This window comes from Gobio gobio (genome assembly GCF_949357685.1).
Source record: "Gobio gobio genome assembly, chromosome: 14".
Classification (NCBI taxonomy): Eukaryota; Metazoa; Chordata; class Actinopteri; order Cypriniformes; family Gobionidae; genus Gobio; species Gobio gobio.
The window spans coordinates 34,866,299-34,887,488 of record NC_137107.1 but is presented as its reverse complement, the minus strand read 5'-3'; the positions used below and the strand labels follow the sequence as shown (position 1 = coordinate 34,887,488).

Genomic DNA, 21,190 nt, shown 5'->3' with positions numbered 1-21,190 from the left:
AGTATGAAATTGAATGAATAAATGAATGTAAAAATAAAACACTACTTAGACTTCACTACAAAATATACATTGATTCTTATTAAAGCTACTGTATTAGTTTTTCAGTCAAGAGCAGTGAGTGATTTTCTCTTTGTCTTTTGTTGTTGTATTAACATTAAAGGGATGTTTCACTCAAAAATGAAAATTCTGTCATCGAGAAATGAATACAGGTTTGGAACAATATTAGAGTGAGTAAATAATGACATCATTTTATAGGTGAACTGTCCCTTTAAGGACCACGGGTTCACTACTGCGCTGTTGTCAATTTAAGACCTCCGTGCATCTAATATACAGACACGATTGCGATTTTACTTTCACTTTAGACATAACCAACTGTGTTTATGTTAACCTTGTGTGTATTTGACAGTATTAGCGCAGTAAGACAAATACTTAGTCCAGTAATCACGTGTTTGACAGGCTTTTAGTGCGCACGCTCTGAAAAGCGCATGTTAAAACCGCGCACGCGAATGAAACCGGCAAGGCTTTAAAACGCATGCAAATAATGAACTTTGGTGATTGTGAATAACTATAGTGTCCCGTGAGTATAACTCCACCACTAACGTGTGATGTGAATGTATGTCGCGTTGTTCAGTATATTGGGATGGAGGCAAATTATAGAATTTTTAGAAAAATAATTAATTAAATGCGAAACCGAAAAAAACGCAATTCACAAGCACGTATTGAACCTCATCAAGTACTGTACATCAAAGGAATTGTAATTGGCTGCTTTTTCTGCAGAGAGCCGATCTCTGTTGATGTCTCTCTCTATATTTTTTTGTATCGATCATTTGTTGGTAAAGGGTGAGAGACCTGGCGAGCCATAGTTTCCCGACCACTGCTTTAGTACATAAGAGACTTGTTTCAAAAACATAAAAAAAAAAATCGAACTAATCCCAAACTTTTGGACAAGACTGTATACTGGAAGCTCATGGGCACAAAAAACAGAAATAAGATCTTACTCTGGAAGGAGAACCCAGGATGGTTGGTAGGGGGTTGCGTTGCATAAGTTCACTAAGCCTGGGTGAAGAGTGCAGGGTCCTAAAGGGCATCATGTTTCCCTGAGGGGCTACCACTGGGTCTGAATGCTGCTTCCTGATCTTCTGCCTGCACCCACCAGCCGCCTCCAGCAAACAAGGGGCGCTGTTGAGCCGCGTGCCTAGACCCTGCTGTTGAGGCCGAGCCTTGGTCTCTAAACAGGCACAGCCGGGAAGAGTGAAAGAGAAGTCATCCAAAAATAAAAAAACTAATGGATAACATATATATATATATTCTGGGAAAGCTATAGTTTTCCCACTTTCTTGACATGCAACATTTACAAAAGGGAAAATAATTGGGCTATGAAATACTGATGTTCCTTTAAAAACAACAAAAGAGTGGAAACAGAGGGAAAATTATTTTACCTCCACCCCGAGAGCCCCTGTGAACCATTTCTGAACTCGCTGGGCAAACTTGGCCTGGCAACTCAGGAATGGTGCCCACTTTTGAGACAGAAGCAGAGCAGAGAGTCAGAGAGTTTGTTGAGAAACACAATGATTCCTAAATCATCTTTAGCTACAGTGACATGACTAAGACTTTGGGGCCAAGGAAAATGGCACTCACCCTGTGGAGAGAGCTGGAAGGGTTTTGCGCCTCCTGTGGACAGTCTGCGAGAAGTGAGAGCAGAACCAGGCTGAGGAGGAGAAGGTCCTGTCCTTCCACAGGCCAGAAAGCTCCCGCTACTGCACCGCTGGACCGTGGCAGATCTGTGAAAGAATGAAAGAAAGAAAGAAAGAAAGAAACTGTGGATCTGGATCTGGAAGTATTTTTTTTCCCATTCATTTCTCGCAGGGATTGATTCATGGGAGTGGACGGAGTTAACAAGATCTTTTGGCACATTTTGCTTGTTTCTACTCTCTGATTGGTGGAATTTCCTGTATAGCATCATGGGTAATGTAGCTGTTCAACACAAATTTCACTGTAAAACACATCTTAATATTAAGTTGAAATAATGCAGGCGGACATCTTCAAAATAAGCAAATATCATCGATTAACAACCTCATAGCTCACAGTAAGGTTATCTTTAAAGGTTTATAAGTTATTAGGGCTGATTCACCTATCGCAATTTTTTTTTTTTTACGATTTTAAATTTATTTATTTTTATTCCAGAATCGATATGAATTCAAATTAAATTGCTTCATTTTAGTCCTTGCTTATAGACGAGGTGGACAGAAGTTACCCACTTTTGTTCCAACAGAGAGCTAAATGTGTTGTTATCTATGCGTGTCACATGATGTTTTAATTCTTAAAAATCGGAATACATATCATATCGGCACCCAAGTATCGTGATAGTATCGAATCGGGAGATAGGTGTATTGCCCCAGCCCTATAGTTTTTTTACTTCAGGAACCTGTCAGTTGCACTCTTTTCAAATTCCAATTTCAATAGGGAATTTTGCCCTTAGTATAAAAGGATGTGCTTTCACTTACCGTGGAGAGCTCTCTTGACCTGGGAACTGGAGGTTTTGCTCCATGCGCTGGTAGTTGTGAATCTGTGTGGGGACTGGAATGGGTATGGACTGCCCATAGTTGCCATAGTTACTCCCAGAAAACTCACTCGGCCTGCTGAGAATGAGGCAGAAATAACACATAGAGGGAGAGCCAAAGATATGGAGTGATTGAATAAATAGAGAGAGAGAGAGAGAGACAGACAGACAGACAGAGAAAAATGGTAAAACATAAAAGCACTGACATCAGCATATTCTCCAGCTCCCACCGATAAAGTAAAGTAATTTAAAATCTCACAGGACATTTCTGGATAGGAACTACAAATTAGTTAGAGGGAGAGTCTCAGAGAGTTCTGTGGCCTATGCCTATTGTGTGTGGCTGTGAGTTTCATGGGCTACATTTAATAATGAAGGAGAACAGGACGATCTGTGCCCATAAAAGATGCAATCTTTGTGCCAATCTAGGACTCATTTCCCTTGTGGCCAAGGCCCCGATCTTCAATGACCCAGAAATCAAACAGTGAAAAGATTAGCCTTAGCAAGGCAGGAGAAAAACAGTCTTGGTAGCTACATGTAGAAATGTGCAAATCTGAAAATGGCCTATTGTTTATACTCATAACTTGCATGTAGGGATTTTCAAAATGTACAGGTGGGTCTCTAAATCATAATATGTAATACTACTACACAATGATTAATATAATGTTTTTATATAATTTCCCTTTGAACTCATTAACACACAATCACAATATTTTTTGACAATAGATTTAATAAATTAGCCAATGCATGGATTATTTATTTGCGATAATTTGTTATAACTTGTGATATGCTTGTGTTCATATTTCATATTTCAAAATTCATATTTGACTAAACTTAATTTAACAAATTATTTATTCATTTCCATTTAAAATTACATATTACATTTTCAACTATTTTCCATTATTTAAGTATTTAAAGCACCCCCCCCCCACCTCAAAAAAAAAAAAAGAAAAGAAAAAGAGATTTGACTGGTCAACCCCACTTACTTATAAAAAGCAGCCAAGATGCCCAGACATTAAATAATTATTCTGTTTTCTTTTCTTTTCTTTTAAGCACTATGTGTTCATCCTGCTGTGTTCTTACCCGCTGGGTCCTGGAGAGCTGCTGTAGGAGGGAGACCGTGGAGGGGTTTTAACTTGACTGCAATGACCTCCAGATGCCAGAAGAGAACTCCTAAAGCAGGACAGAGATGGAGAACGTTAGAAGTAGATTCACTCCAGACGATTAGAAGATGTTAGCATGGTTAATTAGTGAAAGAATTTAACTCCATTTAAATCATATCAAACTGAAAATCGTATTATTTCAGCTGTACAACCAACTATACACTATCATTCAAAAGGCTGTTCTTTTGAACTTTCTATTACTAAAGAATCCTGAAAAAAGTATCACACACGGTCAATGCTGTTTGTGGGCATTATTAAAGTTTACATCTACATTTATGCATTCGACAGATTTGGCATTTGTAATAAATGTCTGATCCCAAGGAATCATCAACCTCAGCATTTCTAGCATCATGCTCTGTTAGTTAGGCTAGAGGAATAGCTTATTGCTTATTGTGTGGTGTCGTAGTGTTTATTGAATCTCTGCAACAAAATAGTGTTTATAATAAACATGGCATTGAGTTGCAAATGATAGATTACTTTTAATGATCAAGTAGCAAACAGATTCTTCTCTGAGAGATTTGTAAACAGTTCAATTGAGCTCTTACCCACTATACATCAGACTGTCCTGGATAACCTTTCCTGTCGGCATGTCACATGTAAGCTCACCTGCAAAGACAGACAGGGAGAAAAAAAAAGATGATTAATACCCAGCATTCCCACTTAATCAGGAAAGGCAAAAATGTTTTTGTGAGTGGGGAGAAAGAAAGGAAAGTCTTGCAGGACAAATTTTCACAGGCTTACTGGGGAAATTAGCTGGAACCATGACGAAATCATCGGTGTCACAAGACGAGTTCTTGCTACTGCTGCCGCCTCCGCCACCTCCCGAATCCTTCAGCAGATATCCTGGAGAGTCCTGAGTAGGGGAGGCTAACGCCTTTGCACGGACTTGCTGGATCTCTGCTAGGGATTGCTACAAAATATATAAGAAGATGAGAACAAATGTTACACCATAAGTGTCCTGCACTGTTAATAAAAAGTTCTGCTAATATGTTTAAGTTCTTTTTTTTAAAGAATAAAACAGATCATAAATGCACGCTTTGTTGACAGAAGTGCAGTGTGTGTGTTCTTGTTTGGTTATCACTTATTTTGTCGTGATTATTTTATTGAATCCCACTCTGTCAATGCGTGAACCTACTACTTGTTACCAGTGCTTTATGCCGCTTTTTGTTAGAAATCGATGTTCTTTTGTTTGGGGAAAAGAGGGCAGGTAAGCAGGTCACGCAATATACATGGTGCACGTAGTGGTGTATGATTGTTAGACAGGAAGGTATTAGGTAAGGATTGTGTGCCACCCCTTGTACTTTTGTGTTTTCTTTAGATAGAGTGGGTTAGTTAGTGTGATGTGTATGCCAAATTCAGTTTTCTTTCGAAAGGCAGGTTAGAGGGCTTAGGAATTAAGCATAAGGGAATTATTTTGTTGGGTTTTGATTTGTTCTTTGATTTGGCGCCACTCAGGTTCCTTTTCCATGCGTTATTAGTTTTTTTTCACCCTTTCTTTTATTGATTTGTCTTCTTGATATAATAAATATACTGTAAATAGCTCAGACTGCATCTCATTCTAGTGGTTTTGACTTTTTGTAAATAAAACCTTTTGGCACTTATACCCATGCGTAATGGTTGTTTGTGTTCAGCCGCTCACATCCAGCAGTAATTTAATAAATATATGATTAAATATATGATTTTGTTCTATTTCCCTAGATCTTAAAAGTTCATAACAATTTTACTGCCTTGACAAAGCTATTTGACACAGCAAATATTTACAAAAATATTAGTATTACAGTTTTAAGTTATTAAGTTTGGTGGAATATACTTACATTTAATTTATATAGATTCTTCAGGGATACATACTCTACAGTATAAAAGTTTTGGTTCAGTAAGATTCATTTTGAAAGAAATGAATACTTAAATTGATAAATAAGACAACTGACAACGAAGACATTTTTACAAAAAAAAAGAGCTTTCTATTTAAAGAATCCTAAAAAAATTGTTTCCACAAAATTATTAAGCAAAAACAATTACATTGTAAAATAGACAACTGTTTTTTTTTTTTATTATTTAACAATTTTATGCTTTTACTGTATTTTTAATCAAATAAATCCAGTCTTGGTGAGCATAAGACCCTAAACGTTTGAACAGTGAATATAAACAATAATAATAAACAAATATTATTATATACATTTCTAACCATTTATAGACCTCAAATAACGGAATGTGACATTATGATTTGTTTGCTTTTGAAGCACTGACCTGACTGAGCACTCATGAGACCCATAAAATGCCACAAAATACAGAGCTGATTAACATGTGGCTCCTATCACGGATTAGTGTTACAAGCCACCATAAAATGTTAAGAAAGTGTGTCTTTGTTCAACGAGGCAGCTGCTTGCTGTGCTTATTTATCTTCATGTCTGTGACAAACTCCTGACACGTCAACACTTATCACGGCAACAGACACAATGAACTGCCATTGATCTTTCTAATTAAAAATGTGCACACACACACACGCACTTACAGGAGGAGAGGCCAGGTGTGAAGTAGAAGAACTGCTGCATGAGCTTGCAGAGGCTGAATTGGGAAAGCAATTCACGGTCACTGGAGCAGCTGTGAAGATACACACAGACACACAGATACTTAATATCCCGGAAGACGGATAGTACTTTCCGTAAATGCAGCACACTACGGTGTCCGATGACTTTAAGCAGCCCACTTTAAAGGTCTTTTCAACCTTCTCAACTGCACCCGACAATTACAATCATATAAGTTCATATACAATAAAAAAGAATAAATTCAAATCATTGTAGTAAAAAGTACATTTAACGCATTTTAATGATCAAAAACTAAATATCTCGTTGTGTCCCACATTTTGCAACCCTGTAACCCAATAAATAAATACAGCCAAACAACATTTAGACCCTTTCTACATGGTGGGAAGAAGACAAGTAATGATGACTGCATTTGTCATTGAACCATGTTAGTAAAAATACTGTACGAAAAAAATATTTGCTACAAACAGGGTGCTACAATCCAAAATTTGATCCCAGTTTTACTACCCTCTAATTTACCCTGTTACCCATTCTGGTGTTGTACTTATTATAATTAATTATGTCATAATTATTATAAATATTTTAACATGTATTGATAAATTTGGTTGATTTAATTCTGATGCTTATTTCATATTTATTGAAAAGAATCTAAACCAAATTTGAGTACCAATGATGCAAACCTGATAGAAAAAAACAGCTTAAATAAAATTGATTTGACTCTAAACATGTTCTGAAGGTTAAGCATCTCCTTTTACTGACCATTTAAAATAGAATAACAAAATTGTTTAAAATGGCAGTGTAATAACTCACACTTCTTCATAGAGGAGCTTGCCTCCAAGAAGGGGTGTCTGAAGAATTCATCTATAAAAACAGAAAGATTTCACAATTAGCTCAAAAAGACTGCATGGTGAATAACAAAACCATTGCCAAAACTAAACTTATAAATAACAAACCGCATCAAAACTAGTGGGCATAGACACTCAGGATACTGACCGAAGTCCATTCGGTCCTTGTGGTTCCTCTGCAGAAGGCCAAGCAGCAGGTGTCTGAGATGGCTGGAAGTTTCTCTGGGAATGCTGTAGAGAGAGATGGAAAGGGAGGGACTTTTACAAACGGTTTAGCAGAATCTGTACTTCAAGGCTAAACTGAAAAGTGTTGTTGGCAATCAAATTCAATAAGATTTGCACTCACTTTGGGCTAAGAGATTTATTTTTCTCATAAAACAAGCGGAGGTCCTGGGGACTGCTGGCCTGATGGACAGACAATCAAAACAAGCTTAAAGGGATAGTTCACCCAAAAATGAAAATTACCTCATGATTTACTCACCCTCAAGTCATCCAAGGTGTATAACACATTCTTCTTAACACAATACAACACAAGAGTTATATTAAAAAATATCCAGGCTTTTCAAAGCTTTATAATGGCAAACCAAAACGGTGTATCCATCCATTATAAAAGTAATCCACACTTCGTAAGTTGAATATGGAAGACAGTCTTCCGGAATAAAGATATTTTACTTTATAAAGTTTTAAATATGGATATTTTTCTCACACAAACCCATCGATTCGCTTCAGAAGGCCTTTATTGACCCCCCGGAGCCGTGTGGATTATTTTTATAATGGATGGATGCACTTTTTTGGGCTGCCATTATAAAGCTTGGAAGAGCCAGGATATTTTTAATATAAGTCTGATTGGATTGGATATAAGAAGAATGTCATATACACCTAGGTTGGTTTGAGGGTGAGTAAATTATGGGATAATTTTCATTTTTGGGAGAACTATCCCTTTAATGCACTAAAAGTAATTTTCCCAATTGCATGGATGCATCATATCTCACACTTGAAAATGACAACTAAATAGTTAAATCAAAGTGCATCTGCTCACAGAATGGTGCATACCTGAAATGGAGCCTTTCCAGTCAGGCACTGAAACACAATGGTCCCTATACTCCACAGGTCAGCCTTGGCGTCATAGTTCTGTGACATGATAACCTCAGGTGCCTGTTGAACAGCATTTCAGAGTTATAATCACAGTGATGCACGTATATGAGCCAAGTCTGAAATGAAGAAAATGTACAATTCATACCATATACATTGGGGACCCACAGAGTGTGGCGGCCATCATGTTGTTCTGGAGGTACCGTGCAAAGCCAAAGTCAGCTGATGAGCCCAAAATAAAATATTAGAAACTGTGCTGATGAAGCAATACACTATCGGTAATGGCAAACATGCTGTTAAATCATAAACAGACATTACAAAGAGTGGCTTTAGAAGTCAGTATATTGTTTTATTCATTACAGTAATATATTTCCATATCACTGAACATAATTCTATCACTGGGCAAAAGCAATTCAGGTTGTAGTCTTTGAAAACACAAACCAACCATTAAAACAAGGCTTAATATGCAAACATCACAGACCTCCTCAAGCATATGGATGTGGTATCTAGATTTTCTAATGCTGGAAGTTGTAAAAACAATACATCAGATGCATAAATACAGGCATGCACACTCACTCACCTATCTTGATGCACGTGTTGTTAAAGTGGGACTTTCGGCCAGCAGGATGGGACAACAGGATGTTCTGGGGTTTCAGGTCTCTGTGAATGATACCTTTGGCCTGAAGGACCCTCATGGCCCCTGTGATCTGCTGTAGGAATACTCGGATGGTGTCTTCACTTAAAGTGCCCTTAGCTGAAAGAGCATTAGAGTAAAGATGAGTTCATTAGGGCTAGGCGATTCATATTGATAATACAATACTTTTTGTGTAGAATTTTGCTAGTGCCAGAAGTCTAAATTGGAATTCGGAAAGGCACAGAAAACGAGTACGCATTATACGGACACATGGTTAGGCTTGCTGCGGTAGTCGGTTACATTACAGTCCATCAGATTTCACTTATCACGTGACGATGGTAAGGAGAGATGACTGACCAGACGATGTCAGAGGATTTGGTGCGCAACAGATCCTGGGCATTCACAAATATCTTATCTTGTAAAATGTGTGGTCAGTACCACTGTTCCCAATACATAGAGTAAATGAAATCGCAAATTCGAACTCTTGAACTGCACATAATATACGAGAAAGCAAAAAAAAGTATTGCTTTTTTTTTTTGTTGGTGTATTTTAAGTTATATTGTGCTTTGAAAAATGAAATATAACTTGTATGTCTGCTGAAATGCTAAAAAATTTAATTTATTTTTCGTAAAAAAAAAAAAAAAGCAAGACAAAATAGTAAAAAGCACATTTTTACAATTTAATTTATTCGAATGTGAAAAAATTGGCAAAATAAGTAAAATAAAAAAATAAAAAATAAAAATTTTGGTATTCGGCTTCGGCCTTCAGCCAAGTGTTTTATTATTATTCGGCTTCGGCCAAGAATTTTCATTTCGGTGCATCCCTAAATTTCATTGACAAAAATACATAATTTAAGACATTTAAAGGGTTAGTTCACCCAAAAATGAAAATTCTGTAATTAATTACTTAACTTCATGTTGTTCGACACCCGTAAGACCGTTGATCATCTTCGGAACACAAATTAAGATATTTTTGTTGAAATCCGATGGCTCAGAAAGGCCTCCATTGGCAGCAATGAAATTTTACACTCACAAGACCCATAAAAGGTAATAAAGATGTCGTTACAAAGTCCATCTCACTACAGTGGTTCTACAATTATATTTGCATGCGTCGTGGTGCTTTGTGAGTTCACGTCAAAAGCCCAGGCGGAAGACAAAAACTTGTTGTATAAAGTCGTTATTTGGATTTTTTCTTTGCGCACAAAAACTATTCTCGTCGCTTCATAAAATGATTGTAGAACCACTGTAGTGAGATGGACTTTGTAATGACGTCTTTAGTACCTTTTATGGGTCTTGTGAGTGTAAATTTCGTTGCTGCCATTGGAGGCCTTTCTGAGCCATCGGATTTCAACCAAAAATATCTTAATTTGTGTTCCGAAGATGAACAAAGGTCTTACGGGTGTCGAACGACATGAGGGTGAGGAATTAATGACAGAATTTTCCTTTTTGGGTGAATTAACCCTTTAAGAACAAATACATAAATAGCATACCATCAAAAGGCAAAAAATAGAGATAATGGCCCTGACTCCACTGTTTATATTACAGAGTGCATATGACGACCTTTAAAAATGTTTACAGGCAAATTGAATATGCAATCCTTCCACAGTGCAATGCATATCAACTAAGACAGCACTGCAAAGCTGTTGTCTATAAACTCAAATGAGTTAATACACACTGCAAATATAAGCAATGCAATACTGTTGTGATTCACCTACTTCTTTTCAACCTCTCGGTCTGATCTGAACTGAAATGTCAAGATTCCATAAAGAACAAACATGGTTTTGTCTGAAATTTCCAGAGCAAATACTTCCTCTGAAAATACACTGCAGTCAACAGTTACAGCTTCCTCAGACCCGCTTTAAACAAAACATACATACACAAACACACATGCACACACCCTAAACCCTTCTGGTCTAACTTCCTGAGTTCGCCTTTTTGCATGCTTTTGAAATGAACTGATTTAATTTGTTTCATCACGCAAGCAAATAATTGCAGCATTTAAAGCTAGGACGAGCCTCTCTACTCTAAAAGAAAGCAGATGTTCTTTTTGCATTTTTATTGCAATCTTGAAACTAATAATTATGTATCAAGAATGAACACACAATTTACTAAAGAAATGAGGTCGAAGCATGATAAATTAAATGTCTCACTTACAGTGCAAGTAGTCAGCCAGGTCTCCCCCATTGCAGTACTGCAGTTAAAGAAAGAACATTGATCTTTTTACTTTGAACAACAACCCCACACAACAATGCTGTATGACAAAACCTGCATCTGAATGGGGCTTAGTTCATTGCATGCAGAGAGACGATTCAGATGCATATTAAAACAACCCACTCAGAAAAGATGGGCCATTATTTCTTTGTCCACTGCTGATGGGTTTCCCAGTGGTCTCATTGCTTTTCCATCAAGCTTTTCTAAGAACTGACATGGTAGCATGGCCTTTACAGGAAGTTAAATTTCATAGCGATTTTAAAAACTTTACAATTCCTCTGTGTTGCACAAAAAACCCTGAATTTAGGCCTAAGGGTGTTGTGCTATCAACAACTGCAACTGTCCTCCATTGGCCCCAGGGCATGGCTAATTGCATGCATTACAAGGCACAAGACAGACAAGATGAACAACAAAAGACACAGAAAACAGGCCCACTTACCTCCATTACTAGGTACACAGAGCTTGCCGTTTCCTAGAAAAGAGACATGAGTAATGAGGGGACACACAGGTGGCCATGACAGCAAATTAGTTCATTGACTTTAATATATATATATATATCCACTGTCCACTGTTAACATGTTCTCAAGTCGACTTTTACACTTGTTAATATACATGTATGAGAACATGTTAACAGTGGACATTGGCACCAGTATTGTGTGTTTTTCAAATGTAGTGGCCTGACACTAATCCACATATGGCGTGAGCGTGTTTTCTCTGCACTTGGTCATAATGGGCTAATACAGGCCAGGGGAAGGGCAAAGGTTATACGCTTTGTTAGCACTGCATTTTCAATGTGCTAACCGTGTGTGGTGTGACAGATTTCTATGCAAGGCAGCCACAGCGCACACCACTGAAGCTCACTTAAACACAAGAAAGTACTGATAGTGCTGATGCTGTGAAATGTGAGTGGTGCTTACCACGATGCTAGGGTGTTATGGGTGATTACCAAAGTGTGACTATGCAACTGCTTAGGTTTCTGAGTGGATATAGAGCATTCTGTGTGTTTGCTAGGATGTTCCGGGGGTGGGGGTTCTTAAAGATCTAAAGGGGGTTCTAAAGGGAGTTAAAGACAAAAGAACTCATCCGCAAGCATCTATTGTCCAAAGAACAGTACCAGTCATCTCCTTAAGCTTAGTACTGTTGAGTCATGAGTTGAGTGGAAGTTAACCTATATACAAATTCTGGATGATACTGATAAGCTGCCTATTCCAAAAAATAGCCAGTATTAAAATGTGAGATTGAAAAAAAAAATAATAATAAAAAATAAAAAAAAATTATATATATATATATATATAAAAAAAAATACAAACACTAAAATGATTACTTTTAAATGCTACAAATGAATTTAGTAATCACAACGTGCAGTATGAATATTAAATAATCATTTTGAGAAGTGTCTAATATTAATCACATATAAGTGTTATTAAATTATTACTGCTTTTAAAGATTAACCAGATTGAGAGTTATAGAACAGCAAATGCAATCTGAATGTAAAAATAAAAAAATGAGAATGTACAATTTTATATAATCTGATATTAGAATAGCCTGACAAGCCAGACCCACATCAAGATGTTGGGTATGGGAGCACACAATTGGCAAGGCTCAATCCGGGGCGGGATAAATGGTTGTCTTTCAAATTCCCTCTGCACGCAATAGGATAGCGCTACAACTAACCATAGCAACAAAGAAGGTGAAGCGGAGCTAGTTGATAGATTAAACTTTTGCCGTATCCGGTCGGCAAAACTCCGAACACATCTTCTTATTTTAAGAATGACTTCAGGGTTAACTTAACTCCAAGTCTTCCACAGTCGCGGCCAAAGCCGATTGGAAAGTCCGCTGTTCGCCAGCTTCTTTGTTTTCAAGTAGCACGCGGAACCGCCGCAACTCTGCCGTCATTAAGTTAAGCCCGCCCACCGACTCTATACACGATGTGATTGGCCTGACTAGAGTTTGGTTTTTCAAGCTCGCAAGCACGGAGAGTTGCTAGACGCCCTGGTTACAAATTATATATGCTGCCGCTAGGGACTGTGGGTATTAAAAACTGTGATAATGTGAAATATTATTCAATTTAAAATAATGTTTTTTTAGTTTTTTTATATACTTTAAAATATAATTTATTTGTGTGATGCAAAGCTGAATTTTCCAAACTTTTGACCAGTACTGAAATACTTTTGTAACTGAAATACTATTTATGTCATCTTCTGCAGAACACAAAATAAGATTTATTTTAGATAATTTAGGTAATAATTGTCTACCATTGTATGGACAAACGAACACAAAGAAATTTTTTCTCTTGTTTATGTTCCACGAAAGAAAGCAACGAACATAGATTTTGATCATTGAACAAGTAAATGACACAATTTTCATTTTTGGCTGAACTATCCCTTTAAGTATGAACCTTGCATACACCAATACAAATGTTGTTTTAAATAATGTTTTTGAACCTGGTGGTGATCCTTATATACAGACAACAACAAAGCAGAAATGCCAGTCTATAGGCTTTAGGGCAATGATTAACATATATTAACACCAGGAATAATAGTAGCTATTAAAACAGAACTGTCCTCAGTACACATGAACAGACTAAACTAAACAATTGCTTGATATTTTCTTAAAACCATGTCAGATAGGATTCTCCGAAATGGTCAAAGCACTAAATATTATCCGGACAATTGCTATAGGTCCCACAAGACAGGTTGTTTGCGCTATAAGGTCAGCTTTTACAGCACCATAATCCTGTTATTTCCAGAGCCCACGGCCTAGGCCTCTTGAAAAAAGGCCCACTTAGAATAACCTTATCACTTAGCAACATATGACCTCCCCCCTTCTGGTGTCCGCCTGCAACCAATCAGCCAGATCGGCTGATCCGTGACTGGCGTATGCTGCTGACTCAGCGTTGCCAAAGTTTTACTTTCTGCCACTGAAGATAGACCTCAGTTGGCTGCGTAGTCAGACTGAAAGTAGGCCAAACATCACTGTTTAATGACAACCGGCGCTTGAACGAGCTTGGCGATTCAGCTGGGAAAACCCAACAAGCCCAACATCACTCACAGACTGCTTGGTGCCTAGATGACTGATGCTCATATGGGTGATAAAGTGAGCTTTGCTTATGAACACAGCAAGCCCGTGAGATCTGCTAATGTTGAATTTTACCACAGATGCAGCAGAGACCCTACTTAACTGCTTCTGGGGAGGACTTTTGTTATTTTATACGCGATTACTTTGTTGCTCATCCTGTTTAAAATAGCAACCATTGTATTTTGCATGCTAAAGTTGACCAGAAATGCTACTGAACCTGTTAAGATTCTATATTTACACACATTTAACTGTAGGAAGTCAATGGTTATATTTCTCTTTGATATTAAAAACCAAATGGCTCTGATGCACTAAAAATAAGCTCTGGCTGAAAAGCTTGTTTCTGTGTTTGCGAGGGAGAGATGACCAGATTAACTCTTGCCAGGTTCATCCTGCGCAAACAAGCTCAAGTTTGTCACGTGTGGCAAAGAGCCAGGCAGCTCACAGACTTTAGCCTCCAAGGTAGTGCAAGGAGAACAACTCAACTCAATCTTTAATGTTATTCACTTCACAGACAGTCAACCCCACAGAAGAAAGTGGTGTGACTTTCCAGGAGATGTGAGAAGAGGTCAGATAAGAGAAGAATGTGGCTGAAATATGATGAGACACTTGAGATGTAGCTCTTAAAAGCAACACCAGAGTGTGAGCCTTCGTTCACAAAACTGGCAAGAATGAAGCGGAGACAAAAGCAACATCAAACCTCCGTGTAAACTGTAAATGCTAACCAAAAAATACCACGGTACTATGTAAATCGCATGGATATGGAAGTTCTTCAGTTGCTTGGTATATATCTAGGGCTGGACCAGAATATTCGAATAAATCGTTCGGTGGGTTGCTATTCAAATATTCATTTTTTTATTTTTATATTTTCGCGCACACCTGGCATCTCCCTCGAAGTGGTTTTCATTCGCGCCTGCATATGTTTACACTATAAAATCTGGTGAAATACAATACTCTTTTTTTTTTTTTTTAACAATTATCTTATAGCCTAGCAGTTTTTAATAGGATGGACAGTTGAATAGGAACCCAACCTTGTTTTACTTTTGCTTCTTTTTAGCGTTCCCTGCAACAGAGTATTCTCTGTCTAAAGCACACAACTGCATGAGCTTATATGGAAGAAGCGCATGCCTGAGCTTGCATTTTGGGTTAAGCTGCGTTCGTTTAACATTGCAGAAAATAGAATAATAGAATCAAAATGTATTAGCCTTTCTCCCTGTTAGGGATGTGACGGTGAGAAAATTGTCCCTCACCGTCACATTACAGTGCGAGCTGTGGGCAGGGTTCCCACTCTTTTTCAGCAACCATTTTCCAGTATTTTTCCAGGACATTTTCAATTTTACTACGGCGGAAATAAAAGACAAGGATCATGCCAAATATTGCTTTCTAAGTCTTTAAAAGCCGTACAGTTTATTGCCATTACTTAACAATCCAGCATTTTTCAATATGAGCTCTTAATCATACATTATGACTATGGAAGCTTGTTTACACCACAGAATAGAAAGAAAAGATAATTGTGACTTTTTATCTCGCTATTCTGACTTTCTCGCAATTGCGAGTTTACATATTTTTGATATAAACGCGAAAATTGTCGCACTTCTTTTTTCTTTATAACTTGCAATTGCAGTTTAGATCTCACAGTTCTGAGAAAAGAAGTCAAAATTGCAAGATATAAACTCGCAACTGCACAAAAAAGTCAATTGTGAAGAAAAGGTCAGAATTGCGAGTTTATATCACGCAATTCTGACTATATCTTGCAATTCTGGCTTTATAACACACAAATGTGACTTTATATCAAAATTATGTGATTAGGTAGCAGCTTACGAGTTAACATTGACTGCATACATTTTAGCAGTTATAGCATTAGCTAACGGCTGAGAGTGGCAACACAAGACTAAACAGCATTATTCATTATTACTCACACATATCAAACTCAGCATTCCTGAACATGTGCTTTCTGCAACTAGCGCTAATTGTTTGGGCCAGCGATAAACTCTTTATACTCGGCTAAAGAATAACTTTTTTTTAAAGAATTTTCCCAGACAACAACAAGATTTTCCAGGACATTTTACATTTTCTCTCATTTTCCATGTGTTTTCCAGGACTGGAAATTTTGTCACCAATTTTCCAGGTTTTCAAGGTTTTCCAGGACGAGTGGGAACCCTGTGTGGGGCCGTCAATGAATATGAGTGCGGCCTTGGCGAATTTTAGTTTCGTTTTCGAATTAGCGCCAATTAGGGGGCAGGTTGCTTGAATGATGGGTTCATTAGCCCATTATTATTAAATGAAAAACACAACAACAAAACAGTACAATGACAAACTCACTTAAATCGGTGCTTTTACATAGAGACCGTTCAGTTTTTATTTGTAGTAAAACCGCGCCGCGGTGGGCAAGTGGTGTAACCGGTGTTATGCCTGTGTTATGCCTATCGCAGCAAGCTAGGGATGTGACGGTGAGGAAATTTCCCCACCGGTTAATTGATGTGTGACATCACCGGTAATACCGGTATCACCGGCGGAGGCTTTTAAATCACTAATTCTATCTAACCGAAAGTAACATGCACACGACCGCTCTGAACTGAAAACGTGCCAGTGCGCGCACACCGTGAATGACAGCTCGTCTGTAGATGCGCGCTCTGTGTGGCCATGGGTGCGTCTCAATCAGTTCCCTAGTTCAGTAGTCAGGGCACTGATCAAGCATTGATCAGTCTATGATTGAGATGCACGCCATGAATGAATAACAGTTCGTCCATAAAGCTTTGTTTATACTCGACGCGCCCGCACGAGCGCGAGGGTGCGCGCGGCAAAAATAAATGCGCGCAGTCAGCGTAGCGCGGAGGCTCGCACTGCGGAGCCAGGCGAAAGTAAACAACGCGCGCTCTGTGCGGCCGTGCACATTTTACTTTCGGTTTTACATTAGCGCCAATTCGGCTGCGGGTTGCTTGAATTGTGGGTTCATTAGCCTATTATTTTTAATGAAAAACACAACAACAAAACAAATGACAAACTCCCTTAAGTAGGCGCTTTTACGTTTCGCTTTGAAACCAAATCTTCCGCGATGATCTCAGTCAGCTCCTCACTCTTAAATCTGATGAATGACTCCTGCCGCTGCCGAGACTCACGGTCGGATCCTGCTTTATTAAGCAGATACGTTCAGTTTTTATTTGTATTGTCTGTTCTCTAACTGAACTAAATTATTTTATTACTATAAAAAAAATCAAAAAGACGGTGGGCGGTGCCACGGTGGGCAAGTGATGTAACCGGTGTTTAGTCTGAACACCGGTAACACCGGCAACACCGACTATCGTAGCAAGCCTACAGCAAGCCCATTACCCGTTATTATTATTAATCTAAATGAATCTAATACGAAATATAGGAGCTTTTTAATGGGACGTAACAGACCTGTGTGTTTTGTATCACTAGTGTAGTATCCGTTCTCGGAGCATAAAAGCCGGGCCTGCGTGAAGCATCAAGTTAAACAGTATTTGACACCATCACGAGGTAGCACAGCAGGTTTTGACATAGAAAATCCTGTCTGACGCAGATACTAATCAAAAAAAGCGTACTATTAATATTTATTATGTTTTGAAAAAATTATAAATAATATATTTTTAAAAAACGTATCAACTAAAAAAATTATAAATTATTATCCTATTTTTAAGTAACATGGGGATTATCTAGTCAAACAAATGCCATACTGCATTAAAGGAGACACATCAAAGCATTGGATAGAGGTACAAGTTGAAGTTTTTTGTAATCTTGCTGGCTTTAATTTACACACGCCTGACACATTAACCTCATAATGACCCCAGGGCAGGGCAAATAGCAAGAACCCAGGTGTTTGAAAAACGTGTGAAGACTTCAATGTAACCATTTCACCAGTCTGGCTACACAGGTCTCACTCTTGCAAGAAAAGCATTTACTGAGTGCCAATGAACTCTTAATGCCAAACTGAGTGAGAAAACATATCTTTGTATCTCTTCCTGGTATTTAAAATGTGTGCATGTAACCAAGACTTCAATACCCACAATGCCCTGCAGCAGAGCCATTAAAAACAAGTGCACATGTCATGTCAACAGAAGACCATGTGACTGCTTTTAACGAATCAATGCAAAGGAAGTCATGATACAGACTCTGGGTAAAACATAAATTTGAACCATTTTTAGTCCACAATAACTATTCAAATATTTGTTTAAAAACAACAACACTTATTTAGATGGTTAAATTGATAAACGTTCATCTAAACAACTGCAATGTAATTCCATGTACAAATCATCCTACCTGGAAGTCGTGCAATGCAACGATGTTTTCATGTTTCAGTTCCTACAGAACACAAATAAAAATTAATTTGCACACTCATGCTCGATTTTGTGTCCTGAAAATGCAATGTATTACCTATACAACAAAAACATACCTTCAATATCTTGATCTCTTTCCCCAGAAGAGTCTGAGATTTGGCCAAATTCTTCTTATTTATGCATTTGACTGCAACTTCCCAATCATGCTTCTGAAAATGTCAATTTTTTAAGAGGTTTTAAGAGGTTAAACAGAACCATCTTGCCGTTTATATTGTGTTAAATATATATAGCAACATGTCAGTGCATGTCTACGGTCAGATTGAGTGCTACAACGCTTTACAATCAATCTCTCTGAATTATTGTCATTTATAAAAATGGAAATGCCTCATTTAAAGCTTGGATATATATGCAATGGTCTTTTAAAGCATCCCACATCTCTCTGTTATATATTACTGGGCATTTAATCTCTTATATTCTCGCCTCCATCTGCTGTGCTCGAGGCCTTTAAGGTGGTACGTCAGTTCTGCAACCAGTAGGTAAACAAAAACCTTTTTATGCATTTTTTAATCTTTCAATGTATGCAAATGATTCGGTTAACATTTTCAACAGATATTTTCTCACCTCTCGATGCCTGCCTTTGAATACCACTGCGAAGGCACCGTGTCCTATAAGGTCCTTCCTGCTGAACTCGAATTTCCCGACAGTCTCCATCTCTGACCTGATCCCAAATATTGCAGCCTGACTATTTATGTGAAACAAAGCTGACCCGCAAATATCCTCTTTCTGCTTCCCTCTTCTCCTCTGTCTGGACGAGGCAGCTGGAAAGTTGAACCCCACTTCTGCGTGCCATCGGCAGGCTTTCCATACAATAACTCCTCTCCTCTTTCATGATATCCTGGAGGTGAAGCGGAGATCTACTCCTTTAAATCATGACAATCCCCCATGTCGGAAACCCGCTCGTCGTATTTGTTAAATACATAAAAATCAAGCTGCGCTATAAAAAAAATACCACCTTAAAACGGCAGCGATGTGTTTGTTTATGTACATCCGATGTTGTCAGCTACGCTAACATCCTTGAGTTCGTGTTCGGGATTACACCAGGCTCACGATTGTATACAACACGGTTGTCTTTTCGCGAAATATCCCTGAGATATCTGAAAAAGCTCGAACAAGATTTGTCTTTTGGTCTCAACAAAGACCTCAATTTAGCCGAGGTCTGCAGCGTTGCGCATGCGCGCAATCATTTCACCCAGTCTCAGTGTTGACGTCAGGGAAGCTCTGTCACGGTGTCACAGTGACAGAAATAAAAACATTAGCAAACTAAACTGATATGAAGCAATGAGTTGGATTTTTTTTTAAATAATATCATTTTGTAATATTTATATTAATATAAGTAGACTGCAAGTCAGTAGTAGACTGTCTATTTATTGCAAATTCATACATTTTAATAATTTACAGGTATTCACCGAGAACACCGCAACAAAGTTAGCCTAATGCATCGTGTTTCCTTCTGGAGAATCTGTGAATGTTTGAACCTTTTTTAATAGTTGTGTTTGAGTCCCTCAATTGTCCTCAGTGTAAAAAGATTGATCTCAAAATTATACAGTCACTGCTGGAAAGAGTTCAAATATGCAAAAGAAACGGAATAATTTTTGGGACCTGGAGAATTTTTCTGAAGAACGTTGGCCAGTTTAACTGCTCAGGACAAACAAGGGACTCAAGAACAACCAAAAAAATCAAATAATACTAAACATTTTTTTATAATATAAAAAAAACAGCCTTGGATCATCCAGTTAAAGACGCACAGTGGAATCAATGGTTCATAAACCTTTGAATGGGGTCATTTTAATAAATTCAGCAAATGTTTTTTTTTTTTTGTCTTGTGGACTATATGTAAACATATTTTATGTAAAATATCTGATTCAGGACAGTACTAAATCCAAAATAAAATTAATTTTGTATGATCCCTCTTATTTTGTTAAAATTATCCACATTTACACAGATTCTGCAAGGGGTGTGTAAACTTTTGAGTAATACTGAATATATATATATATAGTATATATAAGTGCAGGTAGGTATTCTGTAGAATTGACTTCAGGTGCCATCATGTGGAGTAGTTTGGAATAGCAATATTATTGGCTGAGCTCACTTGTCGGAACCTATGTATAGGCAAAAATAACCAACAATTAAAACTCCAAAAGTGCAGACAGGCAGACGCTTTAAAAAAGTGTAAAGATTTAAAACAAGGTAAATATATTTGTAGGTTAATTAATTATTTTGGCTATAGTTTTCCAGTAAAAGTACAACCTACACATCCTTTAAACAAGATCATAAGACAGGTGGATAAAATTATTTTCACCTTGTTGAAATCATATTCTCATTGAGCACTCACATATTACATTGAACCGCAAAAACTTGTCCCATCATACCAATCAATATTCTAGACCACAAACTGAACTAAGGCCACTCATGCATAAGAGGGTCCGCTTTGATCTTCACATAAATTCCAGAGGGAGGGGAGTGTTTCTATGTGAATCTGAACTTTGGTGAAACTGTCTGGGTACTTCACTGGGTGCTTCTTTATTTAATACTTATTTATTTGAAAAATTCAGAAAGAAGATAGCTTCTGAAAATGAGCAGTTGAAAGTAATACCTTCTTACCATTATTTGGCTGCAGTACGGGAGCCGTGAGTTCACTGCAAAAATAACACAGAGAAGGGAACTGACCACACAGGGGACACTGGGAAAACCTGTGGGGTTGTAATTGTAACAAAAA

General features: G+C 37.8%; 1 protein-coding gene across 1 annotated transcript in view; it reads right to left on the bottom strand.

Moving 5' to 3' along the window:
* Positions 1-19,671, bottom strand: part of ulk1b (unc-51 like autophagy activating kinase 1) — a 30,871-nt gene extending 11,200 nt beyond the window's left edge. The window contains exons 1-19 of the mRNA XM_079835319.1: positions 19,036-19,671; positions 18,531-18,623; positions 18,398-18,439; positions 11,484-11,516; positions 10,988-11,024; positions 8,781-8,954; positions 8,349-8,422; positions 8,162-8,263; positions 7,455-7,513; positions 7,257-7,339; positions 7,074-7,124; positions 6,233-6,321; positions 4,462-4,630; positions 4,266-4,326; positions 3,641-3,730; positions 2,505-2,639; positions 1,639-1,781; positions 1,440-1,517; positions 999-1,228 (exon numbers count right to left, since the gene is read on the bottom strand). Of these exons, the coding sequence (XP_079691445.1) occupies positions 999-1,228; positions 1,440-1,517; positions 1,639-1,781; positions 2,505-2,639; positions 3,641-3,730; positions 4,266-4,326; positions 4,462-4,630; positions 6,233-6,321; positions 7,074-7,124; positions 7,257-7,339; positions 7,455-7,513; positions 8,162-8,263; positions 8,349-8,422; positions 8,781-8,954; positions 10,988-11,024; positions 11,484-11,516; positions 18,398-18,439; positions 18,531-18,623; positions 19,036-19,125 (1,833 nt within the window). The 5' untranslated portion in view covers positions 19,126-19,671. The remainder of the gene's footprint in view (positions 1-998; positions 1,229-1,439; positions 1,518-1,638; positions 1,782-2,504; positions 2,640-3,640; positions 3,731-4,265; positions 4,327-4,461; positions 4,631-6,232; positions 6,322-7,073; positions 7,125-7,256; positions 7,340-7,454; positions 7,514-8,161; positions 8,264-8,348; positions 8,423-8,780; positions 8,955-10,987; positions 11,025-11,483; positions 11,517-18,397; positions 18,440-18,530; positions 18,624-19,035) is intronic.
* Between the last annotated feature and the right edge of the window lie 1,519 nt (positions 19,672-21,190).